The sequence below is a fragment of the Ahaetulla prasina genome, chromosome 8, assembly GCF_028640845.1.
Source record: "Ahaetulla prasina isolate Xishuangbanna chromosome 8, ASM2864084v1, whole genome shotgun sequence".
Taxonomy (NCBI): domain Eukaryota; kingdom Metazoa; phylum Chordata; class Lepidosauria; order Squamata; family Colubridae; genus Ahaetulla; species Ahaetulla prasina.
In genome coordinates this window covers 79,232,619-79,252,475 of record NC_080546.1, presented here as the reverse complement: position 1 = coordinate 79,252,475, position 19,857 = coordinate 79,232,619, and the positions used below count along the sequence as shown (strand labels likewise).

At 42.9% G+C, this 19,857-nt stretch overlaps 1 protein-coding gene across 4 annotated transcripts in view; it reads left to right on the top strand.

Annotated features, from left to right (window-relative positions):
* The window catches only part of PDGFRA (platelet derived growth factor receptor alpha), a 71,869-nt gene that overhangs the window by 13,226 nt on the left and 38,786 nt on the right, over positions 1-19,857 (top strand). For all 4 annotated transcript variants that reach the window (XR_009156230.1, XM_058192234.1, XM_058192233.1 and 1 more), the window contains exons 2-8: positions 5,696-5,756; positions 8,385-8,699; positions 11,632-11,898; positions 13,568-13,698; positions 14,912-15,083; positions 15,166-15,355; positions 18,165-18,280. Coding sequence is in view for 3 of the 4 variants with exons in the window: in XM_058192234.1 (XP_058048217.1) it covers positions 5,708-5,756; positions 8,385-8,699; positions 11,632-11,898; positions 13,568-13,698; positions 14,912-15,083; positions 15,166-15,355; positions 18,165-18,280 (1,240 nt within the window). In the remaining variant the exon portion in view is untranslated. The remainder of the gene's footprint in view (positions 1-5,695; positions 5,757-8,384; positions 8,700-11,631; positions 11,899-13,567; positions 13,699-14,911; positions 15,084-15,165; positions 15,356-18,164; positions 18,281-19,857) is intronic.

Genomic DNA, 19,857 nt, shown 5'->3' with positions numbered 1-19,857 from the left:
AGCTTCTCATCCTGCCTTCAGCTGCTTTGGAGAATAGATAGCCTTCCTCTTTTTTGTTGTAGCCCTTCAAATATCAGAACACTGCTATCACGTCCCCCCCTAGTCCTTCTTTTCATTAGACTAGACATTCCCGATTCCAGCAACCGTTCTTGATATGTTTCCATCTCCAGTCTCTCTAATCACCTTTGTTGCTCTTCTCTGCTCTCTTTCTAGAGTCTCAACATCTTTTTTACATCATGGCAACCAAAACTGGATACAGTATTCCAAGTGTGGCCTTATGAAGGCTTATAAAGTGGTATTAACAGTTCACGTGATCTTGATTCTGTGCCTCTGTTAATGCCGCCTAGGAAGTTTCTCCTTAATTCTAGGAGAATTCTCTGGTGCTTTGGAGAATAATTTGATCCCCTCTTCTTTGTGGCAGTCCCTCAAACACTGGAATACTGCTAACATACCACCCCTAATTCTTCTTTTCTTTAGACTAGCCAAACCCAAATTCTGCAGCCGTTCTTCATACGTTTTGGTCTCCAGGCCTTTGATCAGCTTAGCTGCTCTTCTCTGAACCTGAAATCTAGCTTGCAATTATAGAGGGAGCAGCAGCTGGAAGAAACATTTGCCGGCATCCAAGATGAGCCCAGTAATTCCTTGGAAAGACATAGGCGGAGTGGATTTCTTTATCTAGGAAAAATAAAGGGTAGAACGGGCGATAAAAAAGAAAAGGGAGGGTGAAGAAGGAGGCTGGAATGGAAGATGACTTTGATGTGCAAGCGCCTGGTTATCAGTGGGGAGGCACTTTTACATAAACACACGGGCCATTATTGCTAATTGAAAAACCGAGGCAAATGACTTGTTTCTGCAAGAATGCCATCTGTTGAGTTTCCAAAGCTGCCCTTGGTGCCTGTTTTGCTAATCGTTTGTCAGGCAGGCCTGGTGGTGGATTGGAGGTCAGTGATTCATCCCCCCCCCTTGTTAAAAAGCCCAGGGCCGCCCCCATTGAGATCCTGCCAGTCCACCGGTCAGTAAATCACTCCTTCTGGTCCAGCGGTCGACCAATTTAAGACTCCAGATTGCTCTGCTTTTATAACTTTGCAAGACAATTACGGCCCCCACTTGGGATGGTCTGTCTTCGCTGCTGCAGTTTCAGTCAAAGAAGGTGACAGGGAACTATGCTAGTGCAGATTTCTCAACCGGGTTGAATTAGAAATGCCAGCATTCCTAGCGCTTAATATTTAGTAGGCATTGCCATGAAGCTGTAGGCAGCAGTTCTCTGGATATGTATTTGGAGCGTGCAGGATTTCCTTTGTATGTGGGACCATTAAAACATAGATTGGCAATGCATGCTAAATGCTGGTAGGTCTCAACTTAACGACTACAATACAGCCCAAAAGTTACATTTATTTATATAACAACAGAGTTGGAAGGGACCTTGGAGGCCTTCTAGTCCAACCCCCTGCCCAGGCAGGAAACCCTACACCATCTCAGTCAGATGGTTATCCAACATTTTCTTAAAAATTTCCAGTGTTGGAGCATTCACATCTTCTGCAGGCAAGTCGTTCCACTTATTAATTGTTCTAACTGTCAGGAAATTTCTCCTTAGTTCTAAGTTTCTTCTTTCTTTGATCAGTTTCCACCCATTGCTTCTTGTTCTACCCTCAGGTGCTTTGGAGAACAGCCTGACTCCCTCTTCTTTGTGGCAACCCCTGAGATATTAGAAGACTGCTATCATGTCTCCCCTAGTCCTTCTTTTCATTAAACAAGACATACCCAGTTCCTGCAACTGTTTTTCATATGTTTTAGCCTCCAGTCCCCTAATCATCTTTGTTGCTCTTCTCTGCACTCTTTCTAGAGTCTCAGCATCTTTTTTACATCGTGGCGACCAAAACTGGATGCAATATTCCAAGTGTGGCCTTACCAAGGCATTATAAAGTGGCACTAACACTTCACGTGATCTTGATTCTATCCCTCTGTTTATGCAGCCCAGAATTGTGTTGGCTTTTTTAGTTTTTTAAAATTTATTTATTTATTTAGATTTTTATACCGCCCTTCTCCCGAAGGACTCAGGGCGGTGTACAGCCAAATTATAAAACAATACAATATACAATTAAAATAAAAACTTAAAATAAACTTATTCCATAAATGGCCGAAATTTAAAACAATCAAATTTAAAATCTTAAAATTCATAAATAATAACCCCAATTAAAATTATTAAGAATAAAAATTTAAGCCAGTCCCGCTTGAATAAATAAGTGCGTTTTCAGCTCACGGCGAAAGGTCCGAAGGTCAGGTAACTGGCGCAAACCAGGGGGAAGTTCGTTCCAAAGGGTAGGAGCCCCCACAGAGAAGGACCTTCCCCTGGGGGCCGCCAGCCGACATTGCTTGGCGGACGGCACCCTGAGAAGTCCCTCTCTGTGTGAGCGTACGGGTCGGTGGGAGGCGTGAGGTAACAGCAGGCGGTCCCATAAGTACCCGGGCCCTAAGCCATGGAGCGCTTTAAAGGTGGTAACCAAAACCTTAAAGCGCACCCGAAAGATCACAGGAAGCCAGTGCAGACTGCGCAGGAGCGGTGTTACGTGGGAGCAACGTGTGGCTCCCTCAATCACCCGGCGTAGATCTCAATTGGAGTGGGGCGGGAATGGGGATTTTGCAGTATGCTTCCCCTGGAGTGGGGAGGGAATGGGGATTTTGCAGTATGCTTCCCCTGGAGTGGGGCGGGAATGGGGATTTTGCAGTATGCTTCCCCTGGAGTGGGGAGGGAATGGGGATTTTGCAGTATGCTTCCCCTGGAGTGGGGAGGGAATGGGGATTTTGCAGTATGCTTCCTCTGGAGTGGGGCGGGAATGGGGATTTTGCAGTATCCTTCCCCTGGTGTGGGATGGGAGTGGAGATTTTGCAGTGTATTTCCCCTGCCATGCCCACCAAGCCACATCATGCCCACCAGGCCACGCCCACAGAACCGGTAATAAAAAAATGTGGATTTCACCACTGAATTTTGGGGTCAGTTGGGGTCCTAAGTCGAGCACTAACTTGTATTTTATCTGAAAGCTAAAATTGACTGGTTTAGTTCAATAAACAAAAAGATTAAAATCCGTTAATGCAATTATTGCTTCAGAGAGTGTTACATCGGCCTCCCAGAGTCAAATGAGATGCAGCTCAAAAGCCTTTGAAGGAAATCGTGTCACTTAAAAGCAAACAAATATATACTTTCAGGACTGCCATGTTTCAGCCCGATAGATTTAATTTTTTACTTTAGCAGCTGCTATTTCAGTAAAATTAAAAATATGACCACGTATGTAAAGAGTTTCGGACAAACTAAATAACTTAGTTCTGTTTGAAGTAGAACTGTAAGATTTGAAGCATGTTGACTTGAGCCTTCTCTTAAACCATTAGCAGATTATGGAAGTTTGGGAACATGGAAGTTTGTCTTCTGCCAGCTTAAATTCTGCATGTCGTTTCTCTCTCTTTCAAGATTAATCTCAGCTTTCTGTGCAGAGGTTTAGCAACGTTATATCTTTTGGGCACTAAAAGTTGTTTCATCCTAGATTTTCATCACTGAAGTTAGCTGGTCAAGTGGCGTTTATTTTTTATCTATTTTTACAAGTCATTCCTGTATCTCGAAGTTGAGGTTTTGATTACTAATAGAAGACATCTGGAGAAGAAGATCACCAAATGGTGTTGAGTTTGAGAGAAGCTTATCTCGGACTCTTCCCCCCCCCACTTTTGTAAAAAAAATATTTTCCTACTTGAGATAGGGATGAAGAAGTAAGTTTCTAGAACTGCATTTTCTCTTTCATTAAGATGTTGATTCAGAAGTTTGGAATTTGTAAGACATTTGCATCGTAGGCTTCACGATGTTGACTCAATTCTCATGGTACCTTCAGCAGAAATGCATTATCTGATTCAGTATCAGAGGTGGATTTCAGCAGGTTCTGGCCAGTTCTGGTGAACCGATAGCGGAAATTTTGAATAGTTCGGAGAACCGGCAAATACCACCTCTGGCTGGCCCTAGAGTGGGGTGGGGATGGAGATTTTGCAATATCCTTCCCCCAGGAATGGGGAGGGAATGGGGATTTTGCAGTATCCTTCCCCTGGAGTGGGGTTGGAATGGAGATTTTACAGTATCCCTCCTGCCATGCCCACCAAGACACACCCACAGAACTGGAAGTAAAAATTTTGAAACTCACCACTGTTCAGTATCCATTGTTTTCTACAACGTTAAGAGTATCGGCAGAAGAAATCATTTGACGTGTGATAAATTTATGTGGCATTCTTTAACACGGGGTCTTTATGCTAATGCAGTGGTCACCAAACAATGGTCCATGGACCACTGGTGGTCCGCGAGAAAATGTTGGTGGTCCACAGGAAAATTATTTGCATTTTTTATATTGCACTAAATCAGGGGTCCTCAAACTATGGTCCCTGGGCCTGATACGTGCAATGAGTGTTTGTGTTGCTGCAGAGAGTCTCCCCCTTTGGGGTCTTTTTGTGTGGGTTGGAGGAGGGCAGAAATTCTGACTCAGGTCTGCTTCAGCGTCCTGGTACAGGACTTTCGGCAAAGGCTGGAAGGAAGCGCCGCTTGTGGCGAAGAACAGGAGAGCCCTGTTCTAATGGGACTGCATCATGGCCTGGAACTGGCTGATCATCTCAGCCTGCTGAGCCTCCAGGCTCTGGGACCTGGCCTTGCACTCCCGCAGGTCTTCCCTCTATTTGGAAAGCCTATGCTCCTAGCCCTCAGTGAGGTGCTTCTGCTGAGCCTCCTTCTCAGTCAGATCCAATTTGAACTGAGCTGTTTTGCCAACTCTTTCTCAAGGTGGCTGGTTAGCTCTAATAACTGCTTCTTTTGGGGCACTAAGGAGCCTGAGCGGGGAGGCGGGGAGTGGCTGGGTGGGGAGGGGCGAGTAGAGACCGGCGAGGCACCCCTCAATTTGAGTGACATCGAGTTTACTACGCCCACCCAGTCAGATGACCACCTAGCCAGGCCCACCTAGCCAGTTATTAGACATATCATATTAGTGGTCCATGGGATTTAAAATTATGAATTTAGTGGTCCCTGAGGCCTGAAAAGTTGGTGACCCCTGGACTAGAAGACCTCCAAGGTCCCTTCCAACTTTGTTAACAACAACAGGGAAATCTGAATATAGAGATGAAAAAGTCAGAGTTGACAGCATACAGTGTTAATTGTCATTTTGGCACCAGAGAAGAATTAAGATTGTCAGTACAGGTAATCCTTGACTTAAAACAATTCATTTAGTGACCGAAGTTACAACGGCACTGAAAAAAGTGACTTACGACCGTTTCTCAGACTTACGACTGCTGTAGCATCCCCCATGGTCATGTGATCAAAATTTGGATGCTCAGCCACCGACTCGTATTTACGACGGTTGCTGTGGCCCCGGAATCATGTGATCTCCTTTTACGACCTTCTGACGAGCAAAGTCAAAGGGAAGAAGCCAGATTCATCTAACGACCGTGATCTTGACTTAACACCTGTAGGGGGATTCACTGTACGACGTGGCAAGAAAGGTCGTAAAACGGGTCAAAATTCACCGAACAATGGTCTCACTTAGCGACAGGTATTTTGGGCTCAACCGTGGTCGTAAGTTGAGAATTACCCATAGATATTTCCAACGTGCATTGTAGATGCGTCCTATCTGTTTTCTATTTAATCATTACTTTTTTACTTTTGTGTTCTGTTTTTCAGTTGACCTTTGCTATGGGTCCTTCCCGAAAAGAATTCTGGATCTTGGGCTACCTCCTGGCAGGTAAGAGTTGCCTTCAATGGGATATTTTTGCCAAGTTCAGCATCTTTGGTTAAATCTACCCTGCTTAAGCCTGGAACAAGCAGCCTGATGATTTCTCCAGATATTTTAGATCTCCTTTGCCAGCCTTTCCAGTCGATGGGGAATTGCGAGAACTGCCCCACATTCCAGAATTCTAGTCTGTTGCTTGAGCAACATTCAATTCATTTTACTCTCATTTTCATACTGTGTTTCCCCAAAAATAGACTGGGTCTTATATTAATTTTTGCTCCAAAAGACACATTAGGGCAGTGGTGGGATTCAGCCAGTTCGCACCACTTCGCAAGAACCGGTTGTTAACTTTCTGAGCTGTTTGCTGAACTGGTTGTTGGAAGAAATCATTAGGGCAGAGCTGGGGTGAAATGCTCCCGGTTCGGACCGGATTGCCCGATCTGGTAGTGATGGCAGTGGGTGGGTTCGGAGAACCGGTAGCAAAAATTCCTGCCCCCACCCATGCTCAGCTGAGCCACGCGATCATCAGAGGGTTTTTTTTTTTACTTTTAAAAGCATTTTTTCTTCGGCCAAAAAAAATGCTTTTAAAAGTAAAAAAAAAAGCCTCTGATGATCGCGCGGCTCAGCTGGGATCATCTGTGGAGCCTTTTAAAAGCATTTTTTCTACAACCTCTTCGGCCGAAGAGTTTGTAAAAAAAATGCTTTTCAAAGGCTCCTCTGACTATCCCAGCTGAGCTGCCTTATCGTCAGAGGCTTTTTTTCCTTTTAAAGGCAAAAAAAATGCTTTTAAAAGAAAAGAAAAGCCTCTAATGATCAGGCAACTCAGCTGGGATCGTCAGAGGAGCCTTTGAAAAGCATTTTTTTACAACCTCTTCAGTCGAAGAGGTTGTAGAAAAAATGCTTTTAAAAGTAAAAAAAAAAAGAGTTGGCCACACCCACCCAGTCACATTACCCTCCCCCACCAAGCCATGCCCACAGAACCGGTAGTAATTAATTTTACCTTTCACCACTAGGGCAGAGAACCGGTTGTTAAATTATTTGAATCCCTCCACTGCATTAGGGAGTGCATTATTTTCTGGTTAAGTCTTATTTTTGGAGAAATACGGTACTAAATGCCTCCATCTGGCTGACAATCTAACTGGGGCTTATTTTGGGGATAGGGCTTATATTGCGAGCATCCTGAAAAACCATGCTAGGACTTATTTTCCAGTTCGGTCTTATTTTCGGGGAAACAGGGTAGGTCCCAGGAACAGCATCAGAAATGTATTTTATCTCCTGGCGTTGCGTGGGAAAAAAAAAAAGAAGTTTCTTTGATTTCCCTCATCGTGCATCATTTCTCTTCCCAAAAGGGAGATCCTGGGTGCAAATCTCCAAGAATGTTAAGCATGGCAGGCTCAGACTCAAAGACAACAAGGTCTGAATTTCATACATTTTCTGGGCCAGAGCTGGAAAAGCTGAAAAATTCCTCCACCAGAAATTTTAGAGAAAGGTGAAGTTAATAGCTAAGTTTGGCCTGCCTGGGGTAAAATATGTATTGATTTCTTTGGCAGGCGCTCAGTTTGTAGACAGGACATACTAAATTCCTTGGGTTTTGAGAAGAATCTGACCGTCTCTTGAATAAAAAATATGCTACCGCCAGATCCAGTTTGAAACATGCAGGCTACAGCATAGGAAGAGGGACATAGTGCAAAATAACGCTATTTTGGAAACACATATCGACTATTTGGGCTTGACTTCCGCAAAAACTCTTAGGAACAATATAATAAAAACAAAGTTTAAAACTTTAAACGGACAGAAACACCAAGCTTTGCAAAATGTATAACGTGCTCCCAAGCAAATGTATTTACCACACGGTTTGGGAATGCCTCAGGACTACTTGTAATCACAATCTAGCGAGTCCTTGACTTCACAACGGGATCACGCACGCCTGCTAGCTTTGCTTCTGCAGAAGCTTCTGTGCATGCGCAGATGGTCTATGATGCCATCCTGGTGGGTGGGTGGAACCCACCCCTGGTTTTACTACCGGTTCGCAAGAACCGGACCGAACCGGGGGCAACCCACCACTGGTTCACTTAACAATTGTGGCAAGGAAGTTCATAAAATGGGGGCACTTAACAAATGTCTTGCTTAGCAACAAAAATTTTGGACTCAATTGCGGTCGTAAATCAAGGATTACTTGCAATCAAATATTACAAACCTGCTCTAATAGGAACAGATCCCAGAAACAAAAACACTGCAGAAACATATGGATTACAAATCTTGATCAAGGCAAAACAATAGATGCAATTTACATAGACTTCTGTAAAGCTTTTGACTCAGTGGTACATGACAAACTTCTCCTAAAACTAAAATCCTAAAAAACAGAATAACCGAATAAGAGTGGGAACGGTCTTTGCAGGTCATCTAGTCCAACCCCCTGTCCCCATTCAAGCAAGAGACCCTACTACACCATTTCTCTTGGAATGATGTTTTAACCTTCTCGCTTTTTGTCCTGGTAGCGTTCCTGTTGATTTTATTCCAGTTGATTTTTTTTCTCGCAGAGAGGCAGTGATGTAAATGGCCCGAAGGAGTTGATCATCATTTCCTCGAGATTAAACCACGTTCTTCGCGGTAACACACCACCATGCTTTCTATTTGTAGGGTCGTGCCTCATCTCCTGCCAGAGTTCGCTTCCCACTATTCTCCCAAACGAAGAGCAAATGGTCGTGCAGCTGAACGGCCCCTTCACGTTGAAATGTTCTGGAGACAGCGAAGTCAGCTGGCAACATCCCATCCCGGAAGGCAACCACTCCATAAGCATCAGAAACGAAGAGAACAACAGCGGCCTTTTTGTGACCGTCCTTGAAGTGGCAAACGCTTCGGCGTCTCTCACCGGATTATACATTTGTTATTATAATCACTCTCAGGAGGAAGATGGAGAGGTGGAGGGGAAAGAGATCTACATTTTTGTGCCAGGTGAGTTGATGCGAGTTGCGGTGGCGCAGTGGTCAGAGTGCAGTACTGCAGGCTGCCGTTGCTGACTGCCGGCTGCCTGCAGTTTGGCAGTTCGAATCTCACCAGGCTCAAGGTTGACTCAGTCTTTTGTCCTTCCGATGTGGGTAAAATGAGGACCCAAATTGTTGGGGGGGCGATAGGCTGACTTAGAAAGGGCTGTAAACAGTGGTGGGTTTCAAAGATTTTTACCACCAGTTCTGTGGGCATGGTTTGGTGGGCATGAGGATATAAATTCAAATAAAATAAAAAATAAATAAATAAATAAACTGGTCTGGTTTGGTGGGCATGGCTCTGTGGGCATGGCAGGGGAAGGATACTGTAAAATCTCCATTCCCATCCCACTCCATGGGAAGGATACTGTAAAATGTCCATTCCTACCCCACTCCAGGGGAAGGATACTGCAAAATCCCCATTTCCTCCCGATCAGCTGGGACTCGGGAGGCAGAGAATAGATGGAGGCAGAGCCAGTCAGAATTTTTACTACCGGTTCTCCGAACTACTCAAAATTTCCACTACTGGTTGTCCAGAACTGGTCAGAACCTGCTGAAACCCACCTCTGGCTGTAAAGCACTTGGCCAATAAAAAATTCTATTCTATTCTATTCTATTCTATTCTATTCTGTTCTGTTCTGTTCTGTTCTGTTCTGTTCTATTCTATTCTATTCTATTCTATTCTATTCTATTCTATTCTATTCTATTCTATTCTATTCTATAGCATTGTAAAGTGGTATATAAGTAGAAGTGCTATTGCTATTAAGTCACCTGGTAGGGTTTGGGCTAGAGCAGGGGTGTCAAACTTGATTTCATTGAGGGCTGCATCAGGGTTGTGCTTGACCTCGTGTGTGTGTGTGTGTGTGTGTGTGTGTGGCCAGGGTAGCCATGGCCAGCTCGATGTCACTTGTGATGGAGTGCTCATGTTGGCCCGAGTACTCTGCCAGCAAAAATGGACTTCCGAGCTGCCAGCGAAGGGCCGGCTTCCTGAAACCCTCTGCCAATGAAAACGGAGTTCAGGAGGGCTGCCCATGGCCCTCCCTGGCCACACACACACATGCTGGCTCAGGAATTCTGGGAGTTGAAGTCCACAAGTCCTACAAGGGTCCGTAGTTCCCCACCGCAGCTCCTTCTTTTGTTGCCTCTTCTTCCCATGTCACAATTCCCAAGTTTGCAGCCCATATACTTTTTACAATAAGGTACTATTAGTAACATTATGAAAACTAGATTTTTAAAACGGTCTTTGATTTTAAGGCTAGAAATGCTTTTTCTTCCCTAATTATCAAACTTTACACAGGTGCACACATTCTGCAGTAGAAAAAGGATGCTGTGCCCAATTATGCAATTCAGCAAAATTTGCACAAGGTCTCGTGTCTTAAATGTTGTAGCTGTACAGCATAATTAATTAATCTTGTCCTTAAGAAAATAGTGCAGCTCTTGTCCCTCAAGGACCTAGTCCTCATTCCAACACATTTGAAAAACAAGTGTTTGCTCTTAACTCTGGTACAGAATCTCTTTTATCTGATCCTTAAAAATCCATGCAGTACATTCATTGGCCTTCAGGACTTGTTCCTTAAACATTCAAATATGTTTCACAAAAATTGAAATGTGTAATGATATGTGGGAAGACTTTGGGAGATGGGGCCAGAATGGCCAGATGAGAAAGAGCATAGCCCAGAGCTGGATAGTGGACATAAGAATAGAATAAAATAGAATAGAATAGAATAGAATAGAATAGAATTCTTTATTGGCCAAGTGTGATTGGACACACAAGGAATTTGTCTTTGGTGCATATGCTCTCAGTGTACATAAAAGAAAAGATACCTTCATCAAGAATCTTAAGGTACAACACTTTATGATAGTCATAGGGTACAAATTAGTAATCAAATCATACTAGGAAACAATCGTAAGGATACAGCAACACATTACAGTCATACAGTCATAAGCGGAAGGAGGATGGGTGGTGGAACGATGAGAAGATTAATAGTAGTGTAGATTTAGTAATAGTTTGTCAGTGTTGAGGGAATTATTTGTTTAGCAGAGTGATGGCCTTCGGGGAAGAAACTGTCCTTGTGTCTAGTTGTTCTGGTATGCAGAGCTCTGTAACGTCGTTTTGATGGTAGGAGTTGAAACAATTGATGTCCAGCATGCGAAGGACCTGTAAATATTTTCACAGCCCTCTTTTTGACTTGTGCAGTATACAGGTCCTGAATGGGAGGCAGGTTGGTAGTAAAAAGTTGGGTAGAGGCTCAGACAGGAGTCTCCTGAATTTTTGGGGCTCTAAAGGACATGGCAGAGAATCATACTTTCAGACTTGAAAGATTCTGTTAATGTAGCTTTGCAAGACAGGTACTCCTCAAATTACAGCCATTTGTTTAGTGACGGTTCGAACTTACAGTGCCCCTGAAAACAGTGACTTATGAGCATTGTTCACACTTACGACTGTTAAAAGCATCCCCATGATCACGTGATCAATGGAATAACTCATATTACTGTACAACACATGGAATGCAGCAGAGGTGGGTTTCAGCAGGTTCTGACCAGTTCTGGAGAACCGGTAGTGGAAATTTTGAGTAGTTCGGAGAACCGGTAGTAAAAATTCTGACTGGCTCCACCCCCATCTATTCTCTGCCTCCCAAGTCCCAGCTGAATGGGAGGAAATGGGGAGTTTACAATATCCTTCCCCTGGAGTGGGGTAGGAATGGAGATTTTACAGTATCTGTCCTGTGCCCCGCCCCACCCACCAAGCCATGCCACTCCCACCAAGCCACACCCACAGAACCGGTAGTAAAAAAATGTGAAACCCACCACTGGAATGCAGGCTCGGGATTGAACCTATTAATGTATATATGTATGTATTTATGTATTCCTATTGATGCATCAGTGTATCTCATTCTCAACAGATCCAGCTGTTCCTTTTGTCCCAACTTCCCCAGAAGATTTGTTCATTGTTGCCAGCGAGGAAGACAATTCTTCAATTATCCCCTGTCGCACGACTGATCCTAACACTCAAGTCACTCTGATGAACAGAGAAGGAAAAATGATCTATGCCTCTTACGACAACAGGCTGGGCTTCATTGGAAACTTCTCTTTGGGGTCCTACATATGCAAGACAACTGTCAAAACAGTCCAATTCGAGTCCGGCGAATTTTTCATCTATGTTTACAAAGGTACATCTCTATGTAATTCTCCTTAGATGCTTCGTGAAAAGGACCCAACTGCTTCTAGTTAAAGACGTGGTCATCTTACAAGTAGCAGTAGTTCTCGGCTTACGACCAGAGCCCAACACTTCTGTTGTCAAGCAGGACATTGGTTAAGTGAATTTTTTGCCCCATTTTACAATTGTTAAGAGAATTCACTGCCACTGATAAGTTAGTGACAGGGCTGTTAAAACGAACCTGGCTTGCCCATTTATTTTGCTCATCAAAAGCTTGCAAAGAGTTATCACACGACCTTAGGACGTACGTTGCAATGGTCATAAGTATGAGTCAGTTGCCAAGCACCTGATCATGGGTTTGCTACAAAAAAAGATTGCAAACGGTCATAAGTCACCTTTTTTCTATGCCGTTGTAACTTGAAACGGTCACTGAATGCAGTGTTGTAAATCGAGGACTATCTGTACAGATTTTATTCTCACATGGCAACGGGAAAATAACTGTTAACGCCCCTCCCCCAAAAGACGGATGGAAACGGGACCTCCTGTGCAAAAAAAGAGAGACCAAGCAAACTGTTATATATAGCGCGAGAAAGAGGTACAAACAGGTTTGAATGTTTATTTTATAGGAAGAACTATTGCAGTCATTGGAATAATCTACTTACGGATTTCTGACTTTACTCCGATAAAATGTACCATTTGTCAGAAGTTTGGAAGTTCTTTCAACTTGCCTAGTTGGTTCCAGTCTTACCAATTGAAGGCAAATAGTCTTCTTTCATGTGGCCTGTGAGGCATAAATAATTCAGTTCTGGCCAGGGGTGAAATGCTTCCGGTTCAGACCGGTTCACACGATCTGGTAGTGATGGCAGCAGGTGGTTCAGAGAACCAGTAGCAAAAATCCCTGCCCCCCATATGCCCAGCTGAGCCACGCAATCATCAAGGTTTTTGTTTTTTGTTTTTAAAAGTATTTTTTCTTCAGCTGAAAAAATGCTTTTAAAAGTGAAAAAAAAAGCCTCTGATGATCGCGCGGCTCAGCTGGGATCGTCAGAGGCTTTTAAAAGCATTTTTTCTACAACCTCTTCAACTGAAGAGGTTGTAAAAAAATGCTTTTAAAAGGTTCTGGCAATCCCAGCTGAGTTGCCTGATCGTCAGAGGCTTTTAAAAGCATTTTTTAACAACCTCTTTGGCTGAATACTGGTTCACAGAGGGATCGCCCGCGCGCGCTTGCTTCTACGCATGCACAGAAGCTCCCTGATGATGTTGGGGTTGGTGGGCAGAGCCTATCCCTGGTTTTACTACTGGTCCGCAAAAATTTGTCTGAACCGGAGGCAACCCACCACTGCACCAGGTGCTGGGAGAATAATTTAGAGAACAATGTGCCCTCTTCCACATCTACAACTAGGTTCCTGCTTTTGAATCCCAAAGTTCCACCCTTATAACGATTCAAATATGTTATTTATTTTATATGGCAAAGAATGCTATTTTAGCTCCACTCCCCCCCCCCAATGCCTTGAGTTGGCCCCATGAATGACAGTTTTTGAAAATACTATGATTTAGTTTAATAAATTTCTCCCCACACTTCTTTAATGTTGATGTTCTCCTTAATACACAGAGAAAAATAAGGTATTCAGGAGAATGACGTTCTACGCCTGTTATTTCCTCAAAAATGTTTAATCCTCTTCCAGCTCCATCGTACCTTCATGTTGAAATTGAGTCTCCCAAGACTGTATATAAAACAGGAGAAACCATTACTGTTACTTGTGTGGTCTTGGATAATGAAGTGGTGAACCTAGAGTGGAATTATCCAGGGAAAGTGGTAAATATCCCTCTTTGTTATTGACTCAGTGACTGGAGGAGACCGTGGGTGGGGCTTTAATTCCTTATTTTATTTTATTTTTTATTTTTTTTTAAAAAGAAAATGTTCCGGATAAAAACATTTGGAAGAAAGGCCAATTGTTAAATGCGTTCGCTTGGTCCACTGTCAAGACTGAACGGTTAGCAAGCATGCAGAACTTTGCAGAATGTTATGCGGAGATGAGTAACACATGAGTTTGACAGGAAGTGGGAGAGGGAGAGTAATAACACTTCCACAAACCTGGAGAAAATGCAACACGACAAAAATGGTTTTTGTATAGTTGCTCACAAGTTACACTCGTGCTGATGAAAGAACCGGATTATTTCCAAATGTCTTTAAGTCGTAATCCAAAGCAGCCTTCTCTAACATGGCCTCCTGGGCCAGAATGGCCAGATAAGAAAGAGCATAGCCCAGGGCTGGATAGTGGATATAAGAATAGAATAGAATAGAATAGAATAGAATAGAATAGAATAGAATTCTTTATCGGCCAAGTATGATTGGACACACAAGGAATTTGTCTTGGTGCATATGCTCTCAGTGTACATAAAAGAAAAGATACATTCGTCAAGAATCATAAGGTACAACACTTATGATAGTCATGGGCTACAAATAAGCAATCAAATCATACTAGAAAACAATATCAATATAAATCGTAAGGATACAGCAACAAGTTACAGTCATACAGTCATAAGTGGAAGGAGATGGGTGATGGGAATGATGAGAAGATTAACAGTAGTGCAGACTAAGTAAATAGATTGACAGTGTTGAGGGAATTATTTGTTTAGCAGAGTGATGGCGTTTGGGAAAAAACTGTTCTTGTGTCTAATTGTTCTGGTCTGCAGTGCTCTATAGTTTCAAAAATGGTTTTTGTGTAGTTGCTCACATGTTACACTCGTGCTGATGAAAGAACTGGATTATTTCCAAATGTCTTTAAGTCGTAATCCAAAGCAGCCTTCTCTAACATGGCCTCCTCCAGAATGCTTGGACTCTCCAACCTGCATAATTAGACAGCTTTGGACTCTCCAACCTTCATAATTAGACAGCTTTGACAAATATGGAATCCAGAATGGGACTTCCTCTGAAAATTCTTGTGGACCTGGAGGCTGATGAGATAGCACAATATTTTCTGAAGCTATCTTGACTATCTGTTCCATTCCCTCTCTCCCATATGCAGAAAAATAAAGGCATAATCACCCTTGATGACATCAAAGTTCCAACCCAGAAGCTGATATATAATTTAACCATTCCAGATGCATCAGCGAAGGACAGCGGAGATTACGAGTGTGCTGTCCGACATGTCACCAAAGATTTTAAGAAAATGGAAAGGATAGTCATCTATGTCCACGGTAGAGTCTTGTTTCTCTTTCTCACGCTATTGGTCATGGGAATGGCAACCGAGGTAGTCATGGAACTATTGTCTTCCTACAGATAAAGGGTTCATTCATTTGGAACCCCATTTCAAGCCCACGGAAGCTGTCAATCTGCACGAGGTCAGAAACTTTGTCATTTACGTCTACGCCTACCCAGAGCCAAAATTGTTTTGGCTGAAGGACAACGTCACCCTGATGGAGAATCTCACAGAGATTGTGACCAGTTCCAAGCAAATCCAAGAAACAAGGTAAAGGGACAAGTCCGTCAGAGCAGGCTTCTCCAACCTTGGTCCCTTTAAGACTTGTGGACTTCAACTCCAGAGACCCTCAGCCAGCAATTCCCCTCCTGGGGAATTCTGGGAGTTGAAGTCCACAAATCTTTGGACTTTGGACAATGAAGTTCCCAAGGTCTACCGGTCTACAGGTCTGAATTGAAATGTAATTTACCTGCTTGTTCTGTCCTAGGAGAAGGTAAATCACATAATGGAAGAACATCATTTTTGGTTTTCTCCTGGCTAGACTGGCTTGATGAAGTAGTTCTTTTCTCAATTATTTCAACAACCTCTGGATAATCCATTTTTTGGGGGGCATCAATCAACCCTTTTACTGTTCCACCAGAAACCTACCAAGAAGGGAACAAAGATGAAATAATTTGGAAGGTTCACTGCCCCCCAAAACTCTACATAGATACAATAATATCTAGTGAAGGGGTCTCCAACCTTGGCAACTTTAAGACTTGTGGATTTGAAGTTACCAAGGTTAGAGGTTAGAGACCCTAATCTAGTGAGGAACTCTGGGAGTTGAAGTCCACAAGTCTTAAAGGGACCGAGGTTGGAGACCCCTGCGTCAGAGATTGGTGGGTTTCTTCACCATTAAATTCTCCATTTGTGAAAGAAGGTTTCTTCTCAGAAATTATTTATTCTCCCTGCTGAATAATCTTCTTTCCACGATACGCCTCTCTGAAATTTTTCTCTACTTCTCAGTCTACATCAGTCAACTTCCGGACCTTCGAACCTTCCGTCGCGAGCTCAAGACACATTTATTCATCTGTGCAGGACTGGCTTAGATTTTAAATTTTATAGGGGTTTTAAATTGATTTTAATATTTATATTTCTATTTTTAATGATAGGGCACTGGAATAAGTTTTTTAAAGATTATTTTAAGATTATTTTAATTTTGTACACTGATGTTTTATATGCCTGTGAACCGCCCTGAGTCCTTTGGGAGATAGGGCGGTATATAAATTTAAATAATAATAATAATAATAATAATATGGCGAACCTTTTCGGGACTGAGTGCCCAAACCGGAACACGTGTGCATGTGCGTGCATGTGCATGTGAGGGCACCGGAAACCCAAAGACCAGCTGGCTGGCACAAGCTTGCCTGTGTTTTGGCTGGTTTTCAGGCCATTTTTTGGCCTGGAAAATGACCCCAAAACAGCCTGAAAACAGCCAAAAAACAGCCGGTAAATGGCCCAAAACCGGCCTGAAAACAGCCAAAGAACAGCTGGAAAATAGCCCAAAACCGGCCTGAAAACAGCCAAAAAACAGCCAGAAAATGGCCCCAAACCTGCCTGAAAACAGCCAAAAAACAGCTGGTAAATGGCCCAAAACTGGCCTGAAAACAGCCAAAAAACAGCCAGAAAATGCCCCAAAAATGGCCTGAAAAAGGCCTGAAAAATGGCTGTTTTCAGGCTCTTTTTCTGGCTCTCCAGCACCTGCGAAGACCAGCTGGCACTGGAAAATAGAGCAGCTGGTGACGGCATGCATGCCCACAGAGAGGGCTTTGCGTGCCACTGGTTCGCCATCACAGGTCTACGTCATCCACTCCATTTTTGACTGATGATTTTGTCTTTGTCTCCCTAACCCTACCCTCCAAGGTCCCTTCCAGACTTATGACTCCAAGTATCGGTTGAACAGAACATAGAGTAGTTCTGGTTTATTCCTTGTTTCTTTGTCGGTCAGGGCCAGATAGACATTACGAAAACCACACAGCTTCTTGTGTTTTCCTTCCTAAGATGTTATTAACCCTTTTCATTCCAAATCATTGAAAATATTGACTCTATACTCGCGACACGTCTGTAATCTGAACTATCTATTCCCGCCCTCCCTGTTTTCTTCCCCTTCTGCTATATCCATGATGGCGAACCTATGGCACGTGTGCCAGGACTGGCATGCGGAGCTATCTCTCCGGGCAGGCCAGCCATCGCCTGTTGCTCTTCCAGGTTCCGGAGCACAGCTGGTCTTTGCATGCACGGGAGCGCCAGAAACTGGAAAAGCAGTTTCCTGGTGTGCGCTGAGCTTCCAGTTTCCAGCCTGCACATGCGCATGCATCCCCTTGTCTTCTGGTTTCTGGTTTGTATGTCCATGCAAACTCGGTGCCAAAAAGGTTCGCCAACACTGTGCTGTATCTTTCACTGTAACAGCAATTATACCAGTTTCAAATCTTATGAGTTCATAACTGCAAACTTGCAACATTTATTCTTCTGTGTAATCAGTTTGCTGCCTGTCTTTTGAGTCAGACAGTAAGTCCCAACATCCCCAATTTTCTTTGATTGAAGAGAAGTAAGGCCAGTGATCTTAACTCTGTCAGTGGAAAAAGGGATGTTGTTGTTGTTAGTTGTGAAGTCGTGTCCGACCCATTGCGACCCCATGGACAATGTTCCTCCAGGCATTCCTGTCCTCTACCATCTTCTGGAGTCCATTTAAGTTCACTCCTACTGCTTCAGTGACTCCATCCAGCCACCTCGTTCTCTGTTGTCCCCTTCTTCTTTTGCCCTCAATCTTTCCCAGCATTAGGTTCTTCTCCAGTGAGTCCTTCCTTCTCATTAGGTGGCCAAAGGATTTCAGTTTCATCTTCAGGATCTGGCCTTCTAAAGGGATATAAATGCTATAAATTTGATTTAGGATCAAAGAGAAGCAGAACGGTGACATGTTGGTCTAATGAGTCTTTTCTGATACATACGGTATATTTTGGCTTCCATTAAAATAATTACTTGCTTCCTACTGTGCTTTGCTATTTTTTTAATCATAGTTTTTTTTTAATTCCTCTCACAGATATCAGAGTGTATTAAAATTAATTCGTGCCAAGGAAGAAGACAGTGGATATTATACACTAGTAGCACAGAACGAGGATGAAATCCAGAGATACACTTTCTCTCTGCTCATACAAGGTAAACTTGTAAAATGGGACAAGCCAATATCAATAAAGGAGAATATTTGTAGTTCAGGGTTGATATGAAGGGTCCTTGGGTACTCTCTGAGCTTGGTGGTTTTCTTGCAGACGTTTCATTACCCAAGTAGGTAACATCATCAGTGCTAGTAGCAAGAAAACAAGCAAGCTCAGATAAGCCAATATTACAATGCATCACATCATGCAAAGTGCACGAGGTATAAATGTAATGTATCAAGTCCAATGTGTAAATATAATATTGAGGAACAGTTTAGAATGCCAGATCAGCTTTGAGGGCCAGTAGTAACACATCTCAAAATTCTTGTGATGATCAAATGAAGGAAAACCCTCCTTTGTCCACCTTGTCTGAAGAGGAATTGAAGTAGTAGCACATTGAAATATGGTAGGAAGATCAGAAAAGGAAAAAAAAAATAGATGGGCATAGATGAAGTGGACCTAGTAAGAAAATCATCATCATCTCGTCTGCTGTGTATACTGTCATTTTTGTAAATAAAATAATAATAATAATAATAATAATAATAACAACAACAACAACAACAACAACAACAACAGCAACAACAACAACAACAGCTGGTATAACAAAGCACTGCATGGACAGTTCCTTGAAAAGATGCAAGGAAAAGTAGATAAGGAAAAGACCTGGTCATGGCTGACCAATGGAACATTGAAGAAAGAAACAGAAGGCCTAATTCTTGCGGCCCAAGAACAAGCCATTAGAACAAATGCAATCAAAGCCAGAATAGAAAAATCTGCTGATGATCCGAAATGCAGACTCTGCAAAGAAGCAGATGAAACCATTGATCACATACTGTAAGACAATAGCTCAGACCGACTACAAACACCGTCACAACACAGTTGCTCAGATGGTCCACTGAACTTATGTCACAACTACCATCTGCCTGTAGCAAAGAACTGGTGGGATCATAAGCCTGAAAAAGTGATTGAAAATGAGCATGCAAAACTACTGTGGGATTTCCGAATACAGACTGATAAAGTTTTGGAACACAATACCCCGGATATCACGATTGTGGAAAAGAAAAAAGTGTGGATAGTCGACATTGCTATACCTGGTGACAGCAGAATTGATGAGAAACAACTTGAAAAAGTCACCAGATATCAAGATTTGAGAATCGAATTGCAGAGACTCTGGCATAAACCAGTGCAGGTGGTTCCAGTGGTACTCGGCACACTGGGAGCTGTGCCTAAAGACCTAGGCAAGCACTTAAAAGCAATTGGCGCTGACAAGATCACCATTGGTCAGCTGCAGAAGGCCACCTTACTGGGATCTGCTCGCATAATTCGCCGATACATCACGCAGTCCTAAACGCTTGGGAAGTGTTCAACTAGTGATCTGTGATACGAAATCCAGCATAATTATCTCGTTTGCTGTGTATACTTTCATTTTGTGTAAGTAATAATAATAATAATAATAATAATAATAATAATAATAATAATAATGATGATGATGATGATGATGATGATGATGATGATGATGATGATGATGTGAAATAGTTGGCCTTTATTCCAACAAATTCATGAGTGAAATGGATGGACTGC